This window comes from Phytophthora cinnamomi, assembly GCF_018691715.1.
Source record: "Phytophthora cinnamomi strain GKB4 chromosome Unknown Contig116, whole genome shotgun sequence".
NCBI lineage: Eukaryota > Oomycota > Peronosporomycetes > Peronosporales > Peronosporaceae > Phytophthora > Phytophthora cinnamomi.
In genome coordinates, this window is record NW_027151049.1 from 404092 (window position 1) to 423249 (window position 19158).

At 54.6% G+C, this 19158-nt stretch overlaps 3 protein-coding genes across 3 annotated transcripts; 1 reads left to right on the top strand and 2 right to left on the bottom strand.

Moving 5' to 3' along the window:
* Nucleotides 1-8941: 8941 nt before the first annotated feature.
* Nucleotides 8942-9346, top strand: IUM83_16522 (uncharacterized protein; the record flags this gene model as incomplete). The annotated part of the gene is made up of 1 exon (XM_067941409.1): nucleotides 8942-9346. The coding sequence occupies one exon, from the start codon at nucleotides 8942-8944 to the stop codon at nucleotides 9344-9346; it is 405 nt and encodes a 134-aa protein (XP_067781651.1).
* Nucleotides 9347-12744: 3398 nt separating this feature from the next.
* Nucleotides 12745-14183, bottom strand: IUM83_16523 (reverse transcriptase; the record flags this gene model as incomplete). The annotated part of the gene is made up of 2 exons (XM_067941410.1): nucleotides 12745-13916; nucleotides 14012-14183. The coding sequence occupies 2 exons, from the start codon at nucleotides 14181-14183 to the stop codon at nucleotides 12745-12747; spliced, it is 1344 nt and encodes a 447-aa protein (XP_067781652.1).
* Nucleotides 14184-14197: 14 nt separating this feature from the next.
* Nucleotides 14198-14563, bottom strand: IUM83_16524 (reverse transcriptase; the record flags this gene model as incomplete). Its single annotated transcript, XM_067941411.1, has 1 exon — nucleotides 14198-14563. The coding sequence occupies one exon, from the start codon at nucleotides 14561-14563 to the stop codon at nucleotides 14198-14200; it is 366 nt and encodes a 121-aa protein (XP_067781649.1).
* Between the last annotated feature and the right edge of the window lie 4595 nt (nucleotides 14564-19158).

A 19158-nucleotide genomic window follows, 5' to 3' on the forward strand; every position in this document is an offset into this window, starting at 1 on the left:
CTTCCGCTCAACTCTTCTGCTCCGCTCAACATCTGTTCCATATCGACTCTATTAGTACTAGTGTAACGGGGTTACACGCACAAGTGGCTACAAGCCACTTGTGAATTTAACAGATAGGTTATCTGTTAAAAGTTTTGGATACTTCCTCGCCTTGGTGTAAGACACACCAATGGATACATTGAAGTGGACCACCACAATGAGTAGTCCACACATACCCAAAAGATCCTATTGGTAGAAAGCAGCATCTTTCTACCAATCAGAGTCATGCATATTAGCGGGCCAGCCGCTGTCAACCCTTTCATAGATGATAAACAGTTTTTAGCAGATTTTAGAAGAATATCAATTTACAAGCAATACAGTTCTCATTTTACCTAATCTAAGTCACTTGGAATCCCTTCCTATTTAACTTATATTTGTGTATTAAAATATAATTAACCTAAGTAATTACTAAGTACTTACGCTTCCTCATACACGTTGCGCAACGTGTAAGCTAAAGTAGTGAGTCAAGTTAGACCCACTACACCTGGTAGTACTTTGTAGTCCGTCCAACGACCGACTGCTTGACGTTCGTACGCGGTGTACGAACGCGTAGCTGAGAACCACATGAGCACGGAGGTGCCCATGGAGAGCTCCAACACGCCTGCAACGCATGTTGCACGCGCTGACTGCCCCCACCTGTCTGACCCAGAGTGGGAGGCCCTCCAACGACTGTCAACAGTCATTGGAGAAGCGGCGATAGCTACAATGCTGCGTACGCTATCGCCGACGGAGCAACATGGTGTTGCTCTGGGGTTCATCATGAAGGAGCAGCGTGACGCTGCTTCCTCAGTGACGGCGTCGTCAGGGACGACACCGCGTGCTCAACCATTAAAGTTGAGCGTAAGCAATTACGTGGGAAGAGAGGGCGAGCCTCTCCTCCGATGGCTTGTCGAACTCGACACAGCCATAGCGGCTCGACGCATCGTCGACCCGCTGTCGAAGGTCGCGTTCGCCATGTCCTGCCTTGGCGGACGCGCAAGGAGTTGGGCGTATGGACGCCGACTCTCCGATCCTACGTGCTTCAGCACGTACGAAGTGTTCAAAGAGGAGCTCAAACAAGCGTTTGAGCCCCCGCAAAACGAGTTCCGGTCGAGGGCGGAGTTCCTCGACCTTCAGCAGGGTAAGCATGACGTCCATGCTTACGCGCAGCGCGCACGATATTTGGTATCAAATATCGTGACTAACCCGATTGACGAGGCGACCAAGGTCGTCACGTTCATGAAGGGGCTTAGAGATGGGCCTGTGAAGACCTATCTCTTCCGAGAGTACCCGAGTACTCTCGAAGCTGCGATCACTCTTGCCATGCAAGAAGAGTTTAGCCTGCGGCAGGCTAAACTGCATGTAAACGTGCCGAGGCCGCAACCGCGCCCGGTAGCGAGGCCGGGAGGTCCAGAACCAATGGACCTCTCGAATGCAACAACTGCTGGTTACCAGCAGCAGGGAGGTAACGTGCGATGCTTCCGTTGCGGAAGGATCGGTCACTTTGCACGGGAGTGCACAGCTCCCATGCCCCTGGAGGTGGCCGTCGTGGCGATGTTAGGCATCGCCGCGGACCAACAAAAACGCGAACATCCAGTAGGCGCGGGGCGCCCTACTGGTAATGCAGTCGCGCGTGCCGACATCGGGCACGCGACACTGAGACTGCAGCCCCCAGTGAGACCAGCTCTCACTGCAAGAAACAAGATGACAGGCCAAACCTAGTCACCTTGAAGGTTTACTCGAAGAGAGCGAGTGACTCTCTTCGAGCTTTGGTGGATTCAGGCGCGTCGAACAACTTTATTCGACTACGAAGCCTACCGAGACTTGACTTCGAGGAGGTAGATACACCTCGAAGTCTTCTGGAGGTACGACTGGCAACAGGTGCCATCGTAAAGACCGAGAAGCGCGTCGTGAACGTGCGCTTCTCGTACAAACAATGGATGTTTGTCGAACACTTTATCGTCCTGGACCTGGACGATAAGTTCGACGTAATGGGCATGCCGTGGCTTGCACGGCATGATCCGGTGATAGACTGGAAGAAGCGCACGCTCGTGCGCTTCGGACGCGACAGCGGAACAGAGAGCGATGGCCCTGTTACCGCAGCGCGCGCACCAGCAGGTGCGCGCGGCTCTCAGTCGAGACAGCGCTTTATGCTGCTGTCCCGGAGTGCCCAAGAAGTGCGCGAGGGCGCGTACAAGTGAGACCCACGTCGGCAATGCTGCCGACGTCGGAAGAAAAAGATGTGTTGGTTCCGGGAACCAACACCCACGTTCAAGCGTGTAAGGGACAGTCCCTGACCCGAAGCGGTCAGGTCGACAACGACGCGTCGGCACCGGGAGCCGACGCACCCTCAGTCATGAGGGGCTCCGCCAATGAATGGCGTCGAGGTGACGAAGGCGTGTCAACTCCGGGAGTTGACGCTGCAAACAGTGCGGACGGTTGCAAACGTACCGCACTGACGCAATTTGCATGCTGTCGTGCAGCCGGGCTGCACGACGAAGCGCCATGCGATCAAGCCGGGCTTGATATCGCGCGCCCGCAGACAGGGTCTGCCGGCGAAGGGACACATTACCGTGCAGCCGGGCTGCACGACGGAAAATGCGGTCAAGCCGGGCTTGATACCGCGCGCCCGAGGACAGGGTCCCCCGGCGAACGACTGTCCACGGCCGGGCCTGGACAAGAAGAACAACTGTGCGGAGCCGGGCTCCGCACAACAAGAAGACGGCGCAAGCGGAAAACGCTGCGCAAGTCTCGGTCCGGGACCGAGACGCAACAAGAGCAGTCTGCTGGGCAGACTGCGGAGGTGACGCCGAATGTCAAGACGCTAAGCGTCTTGACGCGCACCGATACTGGATTCCAGTATCGCGAGATGGAACTCGCTAGTCCTCCGACGACGTCGCTCCCAGCCATGAGCTGGAAGCGCTTCACGCGCGACTTGCACGATGGACGCATCGAACAAGTCTGCGTTCTTTCGGACAGCGAAAGAACGGAGTGCGAGAGCGAAGAGCTGAGGCAGCTCTTCATGGGAAGTACCACTGAGATTGAAGACACTCTCAGTGCGAAGACGAAGCGAGAGCGCTTCGAGGAACAAGGTTGGGACTCGCTGAAGTCGAGTCCCTATTACGAATTGTTGAGGGAGTACAAAGACGTACTCCCGGAAGAGATTCCTGCGGAGCTTCCGCAGGATAAGGGCATTCAGCACGAGATTGATCTCGTGCCGGGCACGAAGTACTGTGTCACGCGGCAGTGGCCACTGCCGCGAGAGCAAGTGAAAGCGATCGACGACTTCTTTGAAAGTCGTCGTAAAGCAGAGACAAGTGCGGGAATCAAAGTCCCCGCACAGTGCTCCGACGTTCTGTGTCAAGAAGCCACAGGGCGGATGGCGCATCGTTCATGCCTACAACAAGCTGAACGATGCGACGGTACCGGCGCAGACGCCGATACCACGAAAAGATGTTATCATCGATTCGATGGCCGGGAGCACCGTTTACAGTGCTCTCGATTTGCGAGATGGATTTTATCAAATCCTAATGCGTGAGAGCGATATCCCTCTCACGGCAGTGAGCACGCCAAGCGGCATGCTCTGGGAATGGCTAGTAATGCCACAGGGGCTTAAGAATGCCCCTGCGACTTTCAACAGGTGCGTGACGCACTTGTTGCGCTCGGTGCGCGACTTCGCACCGAGCTACTTCGATGATGTATTCATCCACAGCCGGGCTGTGGGCGGAAAGACCGACGTAGAGATGCACAGGGTGCATCTCCGGAAACTACTTGAGCTTATGAGAAAGCATAAGCTCTACGCGAACCTGAAGAAGTGTATCTTCGGGGCAAGCGAGATACCCGTCCTCGGGTGTCTCGTAGGGAAGAATGGTGTTCGCCCTGACCCGGAAAAGGTCAGAGTGATCAATGAATGGCCAACGCCTTCAAGTGTCAAGGAACTGAGGCAGTTCCTTGGCCACGTACTTGTGCAAGTACGTGGAGGACTATGCGGGCAAGATCCGCCCGCTGTCACAGCTTCTTAAGAAAGAAGCTGTGTGGAATTGGACACCCGATTGCCAAAAGGCGTTCGATGCAGTCAAGCGGGGCTTGACTGAGGCGCCGATCTTGGCAGTGGCTGACCAAGATCGCCCATTTCACGTAGTGTGTGACGCATCCGATTTCGCGATCGGATGCGCGTTAACGCACGATCACGAGGGCCGTGATCGTGTCGTCTACCAATCGCGTCAGCTGAAGCCAGCTGAGCGCAACTATCCGGTGCATGACAAGGAACTCCTTGCCATGAAGTATGCACTCGCAAAGTTCCGAGTGTATTTGCTTGGGAGTAGACCATTTGTGGTCTACACCGACCATGCTTCACTGCGTACCGCAGTGAAGTCGCCACACATTTCACAAAGAATGGCGAGATGGCTCTCATTCTTTGCGGAGTATAACTTCCGGGTCGAATACGAACCCGGAAGATTGAACGTGGTGGCCGACGCGTTATCACGTCGGCCGGACTATGCAGAAGCTGCTGACGTCAATGCCATTGACGCCATGCGATCGAGCAAACCCACATCGTCCCTGTTGGATGATGTGAAGGCCGCGTACGCGCACGACGCGGACGCGAAGCTCTTGCTGGCCTATGGCACAACACCTTCTGACAAGTCCCGTCAGAAGTTGCCCAAGCACCTTCGTGCGCGTGCACACCGATATCGAGTGCACGACGGACTGCTACTTTACAACGCAATCGACGACAACGCGGATCGCGTTGTCGTGCCAAATGACCATGACCTGCGACTCAGGATCATGTACGAGTATCACGATGCCCCGACTGCGGGACATCTCGGACGTGAGAAGACATACGTCCTTCTCACGCGCGACTTCTACTGGCACCACCAGTATAAGTGGGTGCGCAAGTACATCCGTGCTTGCGAGGTATGCCAACGCGTAAAGCCTGCGCCATTCGCGCAGGCTCCACTGCAATCACTACCGACTCCGTCGGAGTGTTGGAAGTCCATGTCTTTGGACTTCATCTTTGGTCTTCCCCCGGACAGCGGAGGGAACACCGGTGTTGTGGTCTTTGTCGACCGTTTCAGCAAGATGGTACATCTTGCTGCGGTGCCAGCAGAGGTGACCGCGAAGCAGACGGCCCGTCTGCTCGTCGACATGGTGTTCAAACACCATGGCATGCCGTCCGACATCGTGTCGGACAGAGACCCGCGCTTCACAGCGCACCTATGGCAAGAAGTGCTTACACTTCTTGGGAGCCAGCTTTCCATGTCGACTGCGGATCATCCGCAGACGGACGGTCAAACCGAGCGCGTGAATCGCGTGCTCGTCGATATGTTGAAGAGCTACGCTCACTCGTTCCAATACTGGGCGAGTGCTTTATCGATGGCAGAGTTTGCCATCAACAACTCCGTGCATGCCTCGACCGGGCATACACCGTTCTACGTGAATGCCATGCGGCATCCACGCCTACCGAGTTTACTCGGGTGATGGCTCCCACTTTAAGTGGGGAGGATCTACGACTGCAATACAGCAGCCGCAGAAAACCGCTGACACTTGCACAGTGTCAGCTGCAACAATGGACAAACCACATGAGTCTGCGCGGGCGCAGCACTAACTAACATGGCCAACGACCACGGGTCTGCGCAGGGCGCAGACACCGCAAGAAACCACGCAGAGGCCGGGCCTCTAGCGGAGAGCGAGCTGAATGACTTCAGCTCGGATGCAATCAGTTTCATCACCAAAGACAAGCCGTGATTCGGTTTGTCCAAGACACAATAGCAGCTTCTGTGGATCAGCAGAAGCTGAACGCAACAATGCGGGCAGAGGCAACACAAATGAATTTAAAGTTGGTTCATTGGTTTTGTTAGCTACACAAAACCTACCTAGACATGCAGTTTCGGATTTCGGAGCAAGCAAGCTTGCTCCGCGCTTCATCGGGCCGTTCACTGTGTTGGCACGGCACGGCAACGCATACACGCTAGACATACCGTCTAGCATGCGCCTCCATCCGACCTTTTACGTCGGACGGCTGAAACCATACCTGCAGCACGAGCCATCTAGCTCGGCTGACCCGAAACCTCGGCAGGAGCCGAGGCAGAAGCGGAGGACTTGGCCTCGGCGACGAGCAACCTCTCCTCCAGCGCGCGGACGCTGGAGCAACCTTCATCTGGGTCCCCAGCTCGACCTGGATATTCGAGGCGGTCTGCGAGACCGCCGCGACTTGAGCCTTCTGGTTCGCCAGCACCTGCTTCAGGGCGGCGAACTCAGCGCCTAGACGCCCCACGACGGTCACCCGGTCGTGGAGAGGCGCATACTGATCAGCCCGGGGCTGATCATACCCGGGCGTGTTCTCACCCCGCCACCGCCGATCCGTGACGCCCGCGGCTCAACCCGCTGGATTGTTGAGCGGATTGTTGACCATAGTATCCCGAAAACGAACCCTCAAGGGGCTCGTTTTCGTATTCGTTGGAGAGGATTTCCTCCCCATCGAGATACATGGGAGCCGCGGAACGTCTTGCAGGAGGACGTTCCGGAAATGGTGAGGGCGTACGAAGAGCAGTACGCGCTGGCGCAGCGGAAGTAACACGAGCGCTGCGATCATCGCTAGCGCCCGAACCCTCACGTGCTAAGAACTTAGCACGGGCTCTTGAGACTCTCGGGCGCACGGAACGACGTGTACCCGTTCAGGTCGCAGTCGCTCAAGCGGACCGCGCCTGGAAAGCACTTCGTGCACTGAAAGCCCTCGGGCACAGCGCACGGCAAATTTGCCTCCTCAGCAGCAACATGAAGTTGCTCCAGCTTTCCACGCTTCGAGTACGTCTCGAAGCGATCACGCACTTGCTTAATGCGATCACGGTAAGCACTCGGCCTCTTGTTGAAGTTTTCAACAAAGGCGTTCCAACTTTGACAAAGTGCCTGCCATTCGGGCACTTTGCTGCGAAGAGGTCTTCTTGCTTTGAGACCATCGGAGCTCATGAAAGAGTCCGATGTAGTAATCGCACCTTTGATACGTCTCCGCATCAATGTGCAACTCGGCAACCATGGCGTCATCTTTGATGGCGCTGCATGCATACAGCGGCACCTCATTCGGAGGTACCGAGTTCCCATACCGGTCCGCGATCTCGGACGCGGACGGCATCCACGGATCGCGCGCTGCACCTGCAGCGCGCGGAGAGCCTGAGCTTTGACATCACGCGCTGCAGCAGCAGCGCGCGTGAGCCCCAGCGGAAGCGAGTGGGGTATCACTCTCAGTACGCGAACGCTTCGAACTCGAAGCGCCCGATTCGTCCCCTTCACGCGGGCGAACGTTCTTGGCGTGAGGGTCGAGCGATTCGCTCGACACTGAGTCTTTACGCTTTGAGGGCGAGTCCTCCTCGCCCTCCATGTCTTCATCGTCGTCGTCGAAGTCGACGACGTCGCCATACTTCGCCTTCTGGCGTTCGAAGTAGTCGTCGATGGAGATGACTCCCCACCGACTTCGAGGTCTTCTTCTGGGGCGCGCTCATCGTTGAATGAGCGCGGATTTCTTCTCAAACGCGGAGAATTGACGAATGGTCAATTCCGAAGATTGACGTGCGGAGACCCGCGCGTCTAACCTTAAGGGGGGATGGTGTAACGGGGTTACACGTACAAGTGGCTGCAAGCCACTTGTGAATTAACAGATAGGTTATCTGTTAAAAGTTTTGGATACTTCCTCACATTGGTGTAAGACACACCGATGGATACATTGAAGTGGACCACCACAGTGAGTGGTCCACACATACCAAAGATCCTATTGGTAGAAAGCAGCATCTTTCTACCAATCAGAGTATGCATATTAGCGGGGCTCTGACAGCCAGCCGCTGCCAATCCTTTCATAGATGATAAACAGTTTTAGCAGATTTTAGAGGAAGATCAATTTACAAACAATACAGTTCTCATTTTACCTCAAACTAGCTACTTGGAGTCTTATCTAAAGTTAACTTATATTTGTGTATTCAAATATAGTTAACCTAAGTAATTACTAAGTACTTACGCTTCCTCATACACGTTGCGCAACGTGTAAGTTAAAGTAGTGAGTCAAGTTAGACCCACTACACGGATGATCTGAAATTCTGGGTTGCCTTCATCATCGAGGACGCGTTCTGGATTAGACGTGCACCTCAGCGCTTCTTCAAAGGCTACATTTACAACTCCGGTGAAGTGCCGTTCCGTCGAAGGTAAACGAGCCGACAGGGATTACGTAAGGTACTCACGCCAAACAAGGGAGGGTGAAATTCAGGGTTTGCTTTGCGGCACTCTGGGTTTTATTCTTCTTCTGTTGACTCCCAGTTTTTTCGTGGCCTACACTATACACAACCCCCTGGGCGATCAAGGTTTCATCGGCCTCGCCGCACATGCGACGTGCACACTAGTTGTAGTGGGTCTAACTTGACTCACTACTTTAGCTTACACGTTGCGCAACGTGTATGAGGAAGCGTAAGTACTTAGTAATTACTTAGGTTAATTATATTTGAATACACAAATATAAGTTAACTTAGACAAGACTCCAAGTAGCTAGTTTAAGGTAAAATGAGAACTGTATTGTTTGTAAATTGATCTTCCTCTAAAATCTGCTAAAAACTGTTTATCATCTATGAAAGGGTTGGCAGCGGCTGGCTGTCAGAGCCCCGCTAATATGCATGTCTCTGATTGGTAGAAAGATGCTGCTTTCACCAATAGGATCTTTGGTATGTGTGGACCACTCACTGTGGTGGTCCACTTCAATGTATCCATTGGTGTGTCTTACACCAAGGTGAGGAAGTATCCAAAACTTTAACAGATAACCTATCTGTTAAATTCACAAGTGGCTTGCAGCCACTTGTACGTAACCCCGTTACACCATCCCCCTAGGTTAGACGCGCGGGTCCCCGCACGTCAATCTTTGAATTGACCATTCGTCAATTCTCCGCGTTTGAGAAGAAATCCGCGCTCATTCAACGATGAGCGCGCCTCAGAAGAAGTCCACAAAGTCGGTGGGGAGTCACCCATCGACGACTACTTCGAACGCCAGAAGGCGAAGTATGGCGACGTCGTCGACTTCGACGACGACGATGAAGACATGGAGGGCGAGGAGGACTCGCCCTCAAAGCGTAAAGACTCAGTGTCGAGCGAATCGCTCGACCCTCACGCCAAGAACGTTCGCCCGCGTGAAGGGGACGAATCGGGCGCTTCGAGTTCGAAGCGTTCGCGTACTGAGAGCGATACCCCACTCGCTTCCGCTGGGGCTCATACCCGCGCTGCTGCTGCAGCGCGCGATCCATGGATGCCGTCCGCGTCCGAGATCGCGGACCGGTATGGGAACTCGGTACCCGAATGAGGTGCCGCTGTGTATGCAGCGCCATCAAAGATGACGCTGTGGTTGCCGAGCTGCACTTTGATGCGGAAACGCATCAAAGGCGCGATTACTACATCGGACTCTTCATGAGCTCCGATGGTTTCAAAGCAAGAAGACCTCTTCGCAGCAAAGTGCCCGAATGGCAGGCACTTTGTCAAAGCTGGAACGCCTTTGTTGAGAACTTCAACAAGAGGCCGAGTGCTTACCGTGATCGGATTAAGCAGCGTGATCGCTTCGAGACGTACTCGAAGCGTGGAAAGCTGGAGCAACTTCATGTTGCTGCTGAGGAGGCAAATGTGCCGTGCGCTGTGCCCGAGGGCTTTCAGTGCACGAAGTGCTTCCAGGCGCGGTCCGCTTGAGCGACTGCGACCTGAACGGGTACACGTCGTTCCGTGTGCCCGAGAGTCTGAAGAGCCCGTGCTAAGTTCTTAGCACGTGAGGGTTCGGGCGCTAGCGATGATCGCAGCGCTCGTGTTACTTCCGCTGCGCCAGCGCGTACTGCTCTTCGTACGCCCTCACCATTTCCGGAACGTCCTCCGCAAGACGTTCCGCGGCTCCCATGTATCTCGATGGGGAGGAAATCCTCTCCATCGAATACGAAAACGAGCCCCTTGAGGGTTCGTTTTCGGGATACTATGGTCAACAATCCGCTCAACAATCCAGCGGGTTGAGCCGCGGGCGTCACGGATCGGCGGTGGCGGGGTGGGAACACGCCCGGGTATGATCAGCCCCGGCTGATCAGTATGCGCCTCTCCACGACCGGGTGACCGTCGTGGAGCGTCTATAGGCGCTGAGTTCGCCGCCCTGAAGCAGGAGCTGGCGAACCAGAAGGTCTAAGTCGCGGCGGTCTCGCAGACCGCCTCGAATATCCAGGTCGAGCTGGGGACCAGATGAGAAGTTGCTCCAGCGTCCGCGCGCTGGAGGAGAGGTTGCTCGTCGCCGAGGCCAAGTCCTCCGCTTCTGCCTCGGCTCCTGCCGAGGCTTCGGGTCAGCCGAGCTAGATGGCTCGTGCTGCAGGTATGGTTTCAGCCGTCCGACGTAAAGGTCGGATGGAGGCGCATGCTAGACGGTATGTCTAGCGTGTATGCGTTGCCGTGCCGTGCCAACACAGTGAACGGCCCGATGAAGCGCGGAGCAAGCTGCTTGCTCCGAAATCCGAAACTGCATGTCTAGGCAGGTTTTGTGTAGCTAACAAAACCAATGAACCAACTTTAAATTCATTTGTGTTGCCTCTGCCCGCATTGTCTGCGTTCAGCTTCTGTTGATCCACAGAAGCTGCTATTGTGTCTTGGACAAACCGAATCACGGCTTGTCTTTGGTGATGAAACTGATTGCATCCGAGCTGAAGTCATTCAGCTTGCTCTCCGCCAGAGGCCCGGCCTCTGCGTGATTCTTTGCGGTGTCTGCGCCCTGCGCAGACCCGTGGTCGTTGGCCATGTTAGGGGTGTCTGCGCCCTGCGCAGACTCATGTGGTTTGTCCATTGTTGCAGCTGACACTGTGCAAGTGTCAGCGGTTTTCTGCGGCTGCTGTATTGCAGTCGTAGATCCTCCCCACTTAAAGTGGGAGCCATCACTCGAGTAAACTCGGTAGGCGTGGATGCCGCATGGCATTCACGTAGAACGGTGTATGCCCGGTCGAGGCATGCACTGAGTTGTTGATGGCAAACTCTGCCATCGATAAGCACTCGCTCCAGTATTGGAACGAGTGAGCGTAGCTCTTCAACATATCGACGAGCACGCGATTCACGCGCTCGGTTTGACCGTCCGTCTGCGGATGATCCGCAGTCGACATGGAAAGTTGGCTCCCAAGAAGTGTAAACACTTCTTGCCACAGGTGCGCTGTGAAGCGGGTCTCTGTCCGACACGATGTCGGACGGCATGCCATGGTGTTTGAACACCATGTCGACGAGCAGACGGGCCGTCTGCTTCGCGGTCACCTCTGTTGGCACCGCAGCAAGATGTACCATCTTGCTGAAACGGTCGACAAAGACCACAACACCGGTGTTCCCTCCGCTGTCCGGGGAAGACCAAAGATGAAGTCCAAAGACATGGATCTCCAACACTGACGGAGTCGGTAGTGATTGCAGTGGAGCCTGCGCGAATGGCGCAGGCTTTACGCGTTGGCATACCTCGCAAGCACGGATGTACTTGCGCACCCACTTGTACTGGTGGTGCCAGTAGAAGTCGCGCGTGAGAAGGACGTATGTCTTCACGTCCGAGATGTCCCGCGGTCGGGGCATCGTGATATTCGTACATGATCCTGAGTCGCAGGTCATGGTCATTCGGCACGACAACGCGATCCGCGTTGTCGTCGACTGCGTTGTAAAGTAGCAGTCCGTCGTGCACACGAAAGCGGTGCACGCGCTCGAAGGTGCTTGGGCAGCTTCTGACGGGACTTGTCAGAAGGCGCTGTGCCATAGGCCAGCAAGAGCTTCGCGTCCGCGTCGTGCGCGTACGCGGCCTTCACATCATCCAACAGAGATGATGTGGGTTTGCTCGATCGCATGGCGTCAATGGCATTGACGTCAACAGCTTCTGCATAGTCCGGCCGACGTGATAACGCGTCGGCCACCACGTTCAATCTTCCGGGTTTGTATTCGACCCGGAAGTTATACTCCGCAAAGAATGAGAGCCATCTCGCCATTCTTTGTGAAATGTGGCGACTTCACTGCGGTGCGCAGTGAAGCATGGTCGGTGTAGACCACAAATGGTCTACTCCCAAGCAAGTACACTCGGAACTTTGCGAGTGCATACTTCATGGCAAGGAGTTCCTTGTCATGCACCGGATAGTTGCGCTCAGCTGGCTTCAGCTGACGCGATTGGTAGACGACACGATCACGGCCCTCGTGATCGTGCTGCATCAACACGCATCCGATCGCGAAATCGGATGCGTCACACACTACGTGAAATGGGCGATCTTGATCAGCCACCGCCAAGATCGGCGCCTCAGTCAAGCCCCGCTTGACTGCATCGAATGCATTTTGGCAATCGGGTGTCCAATTCCACACAGTTTCCTTCTTAAGAAGCTGTGACAGCGGGCGGATCTTGCCCGCATAGTCCTCCACGTACTTGCACAAGGAACTGCCTCAGTTCCTTGACACTTGAAGGCGTTGGCCATTCATTGATCACTCTGACCTTTTCCGGGTCAGGGCGAACACCATTCTTCCCTACGAGACACCCGAGGACGGGTATCTCGCTCGCCCCGAAGATACACTTCTTCAGGTTCGCGTAGAGCTTATGCTTTCTCATAAGCTCGCGTAGTTTCCGGAGATGCACCCTGTGCATCTCTACGTCGGTCTTTTCGTCCACAGCCCGGCTGTGGATGAATACATCATCGAAGTAGCTCGGTGCGAAGTCGCGCACCGAGCGCAACAAGTGCGTCACGCACCTGTTGAAAGTCGCAGGGCATTCTTAAGCCCCTGTGGCATTACTAGCCATTCCCAGAGCATGCCGCTTGGCGTGCTCACTGCCGTGAGAGGGATATCGCTCTCACGCATTAGGATTTGATAAAATCCATCTCGCAAGTCGAGAGCACTGTAAACGGTGCTCCCGGCCATCGAATCGATGATAACATCTTTTCGTGGTATCGGCGTCTGCGCCGGTACCGTCGCATCGTTCAGCTTGTTGTAGGCATGAACGATGCGCCATCCGCCCTGTGGCTTCTTGACACAGAACGTCGGAGCACTGTGCGGGGACTTTGATTCCCGCACTTGTCCTGTTTTACGACGACTTTCAAAGAAGTCGTCGATCGCTTTCACTTGCTCTCGCGGCAGTGGCCACTTCCGCGTGACACAGTACTTCGTGCCCGGCACGAGATCAATGTCATGCTGAATGCCCTTATCCTGCGGAAGCTCCGCAGGAATCTCTTCCGGGAGTACGTCTTTGTACTCCCTCAACAATTCGTAATAGGGACTCGACTTCAGCGAGTCCCAACCTTGTTCCTCGAAGCGCTCTCGCTTCGTCTTCGCACTGAGAGTGTCTTCACTCTCAGTGGTACTTCCCATGAAGAGCTGCCTCAGCTCTTCGCTCTCGCTCGCCGTTCTTTCGCTGTCCGAAAGAACGCAGACTTGTTCGATGCGTCCATCGTGTAAGTCGCGCGTGATGCGCTTCCAGCTCATGGCTGGAAGCGAAGTCAACTCCGACGCCGTCGTCGGAGGACTAGCGAGTTCCATGTCGCGATACTGGAATCCAGTATCGGTGCGCGTCAAGACGCTTAGCGTCTTGACATTCGGCGTCACCTCCGCAGTCTGCCCAGCAGACTGCTCTTGTTGCGTCTCGGTCCCGGACCGAGACTTGCGCAGCGTTTTCCGCTTGCGCCGTCTTTGTTGTGCGGAGCCCGGCTCCGCACAGTTGTTCTTCTGGTCCAGGCCCGGCCGTGGACAGTTGTTCGCCGGCGGACCCTGTCCGCGGGCGCGCGGTATCAAGCCCGGCTTGACCGTTTCCGTCGTGCAGCCCGGCTGCACGGTAATGTGTCCTTCGCCGGCAGACCCTGTCTGCGGGCGCGCGATATCAAGCCCGGCTTGATCGCATGGCGCTTCGTCGTGCAGCCCGGCTGCACGACAGCATGTAATTGCGTCAGTGCGGTACGTTTGCAACCGTCCGCACTGTTTGCAGCGTCAACTCCCGGAGTTGACACGCCTTCGTCACCTCGACGCCATTCATTGGCGGAGCCCCTCATGACCGAGGGTGCGTCGGCTCCCGGAGCCGACGCGTCGTTGTCGACCTGACCGCTTCGGGTCAGGGACTGTCCCTTACACGCTTGAACGTGGGTGTTGGTTCCCGGAACCAACACATCTTTTTCTTCCGACGTCGGCAGCATTGCCGACGTGGGTCTCACTTGTGCGCGCCCTCGCGCACTTCTTGGGCACTCCGGGACAGCAGCATTAAGCGCTGTCTCGACTGGTGAGCCGCGGTAACAGGGCCATCGCTCTCTGTTCCGCTGTCGCGTCCGAAGCGCACGAGCGTGCGCTTCTTCCAGTCTATCACCGGATCATGCCGTGCAAGCCACGGCATGCCCATTACTACGTCGAACTTATCGTCCAGGTCCAGGACGATAAAGTGTTCGACAAACATCCATTGTTTGTACGAGAAGCGCACGTTCACGACGCGCTTCTCGGTCTTTACGATGGCACCTGTTGCCAGTCGTACCTCCAGAAGACTTCGAGGTGTATCTGCCTCCTCGAAGTCAAGTCTCGGCAGGCTTCGTAGTCGAACAAAGTTGTTCGACGCGCCTGAATCCACCAAAGCTCGAAGAGAGTCACTCGCTCTCTTCGAGTAAACCTCAAGATGACTAGGTTTGGCCTGTCATCTTGTTTCTTGCAGTGAGAGCTGGTCTCACTGGGGCTGCAGTCTCAGTGTCGCGTGCCCGATGTCGGCACGCGCGATTGCATTACCAGTAGGGCGCCCCGCGCCTACTGGATGTTCACGTTTTTGTTGGTCCGCGGCGATGCCTAACATCGCCACGACGGCCACCTCCAGGGGGCATGGGAGCTGTGCACTCCCGTGCAAGTGACCGATCCTTCCGCAACGGAAGCATCGCACGTTACCTCCCTGCTGCTGGTAACCAGCAGTTGTTGCATTCGAGAGGTCCATTGGTTCTGGACCTCCCGGCCTCGCTACCGGGCGCGGTTGCGGCCTCGGCACGTTTACATGCAGTTTCAGCCTGCCGCAGGCTAAACTCTTCTTGCATGGCAAGAGTGATCGCAGCTTCGAGAGTACTCGGGTACTCTCGGAAGAGATAGGTCTTCACAGGCCCATCTCTAAGCCCTTCATGAACGTGACGACCTTGGTCGCCTCGTCAATTGGTTAGTCACGATATTTGATACCAAATATCGTGCGCGCTGCGCGTAAGCATGGACGTCATGCTTACCCTGCTGAAGGTCGAGGAACTCCGCCCTCGACCGGAACTCGTTTGCGGGGGCTCAAACGCTTGTTTGAGCTCCTCTTTGAACACTTCGTACGTGCTGAAGCACGTAGGATCGGAGAGTCGGCGTCCATACGCCCAACTCCTTGCGCGTCCGCCAAGGCAGGACATGGCGAACGCGACCTTCGACAGCGGGTCGACGATGCGTCGAGCCGCTATGGCTGTGTCGAGTTCGACAAGCCATCGGAGGAGAGGCTCGCCCTCTCTTCCCACGTAATTGCTTACGCTCAACTTTAATGGTTGAGCACGCGGTGTCGTCCCTGACGACGCCGTCACTGAGGAAGCAGCGTCACGCTGCTCCTTCATGATGAACCCCAGAGCAACACCATGTTGCTCCGTCGGCGATAGCGTACGCAGCATTGTAGCTATCGCCGCTTCTCCAATGACTGTTGACAGTCGTTGGAGGGCCTCCCACTCTGGGTCAGACAGGTAGGGGCAGTCAGCGCGTGCAACATGCGTTGCAGGCGTGTTGGAGCTCTCCATGGGCACCTCCGTGCTCACGTGGTTCTCGGCTCCGCGTTCGTACACCGCGTACGAACGTCAAGCAGTCGGTCGTTGGACGGACTACTACGTGCTACCAGGTGTAGTGGGTCTAACTTGACTCACTACTTTAGCTTACACGTTGCGCAACGTGTATGAGGAAGCGTAAGTACTTAGTAATTACTTGAGTTAATTATATTTGAATACACAAATATAAGATAAGTAAGATAGGACTCCAAGTGACTTAGATTAGGTAAAATGAGAACTGTATTGTTTGTAAATTGATCTTCCTCTAAAATCTGCTAAAAACTGTTTATCATCTATGAAAGGGTTGGCAGCGGCTGGCTGTCAGAGCCCCGCTAATATGCATGTCTCTGATTGGTAGAAAGATGCTGCTTTCTACCAATAGGATCTTTTGGGTATGTGTGGACCACTCACTGTGGTGGTCCACTTCAATGTATCCATCGGTGTGTCTTACACCAAGGCGAGGAAGTATCCAAAACTTTTAACAGATAACCTATCTGTTAAATTCACGAGTGGCTTGTAGCCACTTGTGCGTGTAACCCCATTACAATCCGAACCCAGAATATCACGAATTCAGGATCCAGGATTTCACTTCCACTCTGGGTGAAGGTTGGAACTCAGAAGGCACCTCACCCAAGTGCTCGCTTAGTCCGATAACCAACAAATACATACAGAGTATACAACAATACAACTAGTCGTCACTTCTTCTTTGGACCCTCGGACGGTGGGTCACTCACACACTCGGCTCACTCGAGTCTGAAATCCAGGCACCTAGCTCGCCTGAATACTCGCCAATACGCGCACCACCCTCAAAGAAGAGGGAAAATACAATCACTATCAGTTAACCTTCCCGTCACACGCAGCAGTCAATACAATATCCTGGAGGCGACTACTGAGCACCCCAGAACACAATCGGGAACATGAAATGGGCTACCACGAGCACAGCAAGTGACCCAACTAGGATATGAAATAGATGGACCACCCCAGGAAGCACAAGGCGTCTCTGGTCACCACCTAACTGGACTTAGAGTAGGTGGAGCTCACACAGACGACTCGTCCTTGTAGTCGATGCACCCTTGATGTCCCGCGGTAGTAGTCTCGGGTCCTGTAGTGGGCCTACTTTGGCTCACTACTTTAGCTTACACGTCGCGCTACGTGTATGAGGAAGCGTAGGAGTTTATTAATAATTTGAATTAATGATACTTGAGTCCACAAGTATAATATAAATCAAATAAAACACCAAATAGCTAGTTTAAGGTAAAATGAGAACTGTATTGTTTGTAAATTGATCTTCCTCCTAAATCTGCAAAAACTGTTTATCATCTATGAAAGGGTTGGCAGCGGCTGGCTGTCAGAGCCCCGCTAATATGCATGTCTCTGATTGGTAGAAAGATGCTGCTTTCTACCAATAGGATCTTTGGGTATGTGTGGACCACTCACTGTGGTGGCCCACTTCAATGTATCCATTGGTGTGCCTTACACCAATGTGAGGAAGTATCTAAAACCTTTAACAGATATTTATCTGTTAAACCATAAGCGACAAATGTCATGCACAAGTGACTGTTGCCACTTGTGTGTGTAACCCCGTTACACCATCCCCCCGTTAAGCTTTGACGTGTCGAGACCGACACGTCAATTAATATTGACTGCTTGTCAATTGTTTGTGCTGGGGTTTCCGTGCTCATCCGCAATGAGCACGACCAAGCTGAAGACTGCCGTTGCAACAGAGGGTACGCTCTCTGTTGCTGAGTACCATGCGCGGCAGGGCAAGGTGCGCCGCTACCACGGGAACAGACAACACAGTGTCTGTGTACGATTCTCCGATGTCGACCGCGTCTGTGCGTCGACATCTCTAAGCGAATTTCTGTTGCTTACCGTGATCGGGTAAGCATGCGCCAAAGCACTTCGAGCCTTCTCGAAGCGAGGCAAGTATTAGCAACTCCACGCTGTTGCGGTGGAGGCAGGTGTCCGTGCGCCGTGCGCACTGTCCGTCCAGGTGGCGGTGCGTATTAGCAACCGCGACCACAACAGGTATACTATATGTATACCTGAAAGCTTCAATGATCTCCGTGCTAATTATCTAGCACGCGAGTCGTCAGGCGTTGTAGATTACTACAGCGCTCGCACTACCTTCTTGCTGGTAGTGCTGTGCGTGTTGGGTTTCGTATTCCTTCACCATGTCCGGAACGTCTTCCATCAGGACGTTCCTGTGGTATCGGGAAATGAAGCCGAAGCCAAAACCCAAAGGCGGGACGAGGGACGAAGAAGACTCGAGGCGCCGGCGTTAACTGGCAAGTCACAACCCATCGCCAGTCATTGGACTAAACTCCCTGATCGCTGATTGGCCTAAAAGGCCGGTGACGATGACTCGTCGGCGGTCCCAAGTCAAGAGCGGGCGGTTGCAGCTCGCTAAGTGCGGGGCGAACCTACTGGCAAGATCCGAACTTATGAGTCATCGGCGCCTGTCCCGAGTCGTCGGTGGCGTTTCAGCGGCCGTTTGAGTCGTCGGTAACGCCGCCACGTCGCAGAGAAAGCGCCGAAGAGTCGTGAGTTACAACTGGCGGTCCAAAACGGACGCGTTTATACTTGATATTTGTATTGATCGATAGGAAACTTAAGAGAAGACCAGATAAGCCTTCGGGCAACAATAACAGAACAGCTTTTCCTCCCAACCACGCAAGGGCGACACCGGTGCCTGCAGTGAACGACCTGCAGCTCAAGGTAAACCTGGTAGGTAGGATTATGACTGTCGGTGGGCACATCTACTAGTGTAGCGTGTGTTCATCCCTGGCAGGGCCAAGAGTTAGTGGCCGGTGTATTGGTAGCGACGAGTCGTCGCCAGGAACTGGAGGAGCGAGAGCGCACTCCATTTATTTCTTCCCGCCGGAGTATAGCTCCGGCACCCTCGTATCACGCCGTAAAAGGCCGGGACCCTTCCTTCTGAGGGCCTGCGAGGTATATTTTGTGTGTGAGAGCGTGCTAGCCTTTGCTCGTGGCTAGTGACGCTGAGTCTTCCGTCGGTCGACTAGCGGAAGCTCGGTACACAGGGGAAACATCAACCCGGTGCAAGGGAAAGTTCCTGGGCCTTCAGGTTCTAACCCTAACAAGCCCATTGAGTCTTCGGTGACTCGGTGGGTGTTGTTGGTGGGGAAAGTGTGCCATATATAATTTAGCGCGTGTTCCTACACGACAACTGGTGCCGCGACCCGGGATTGGTGTGACCTTCTGTGTTTCGTGCTACTGCAGGTCGATCGACTTTACGAGCAACCAAGAAGAAGAACAAGAACAAGAAAAAAAAAAGAAGAAAAAAAGACGAAGAAAGAAGAAGATGGCGAAAGGATCACGTTCAGCGGTACCAGCAACTCCA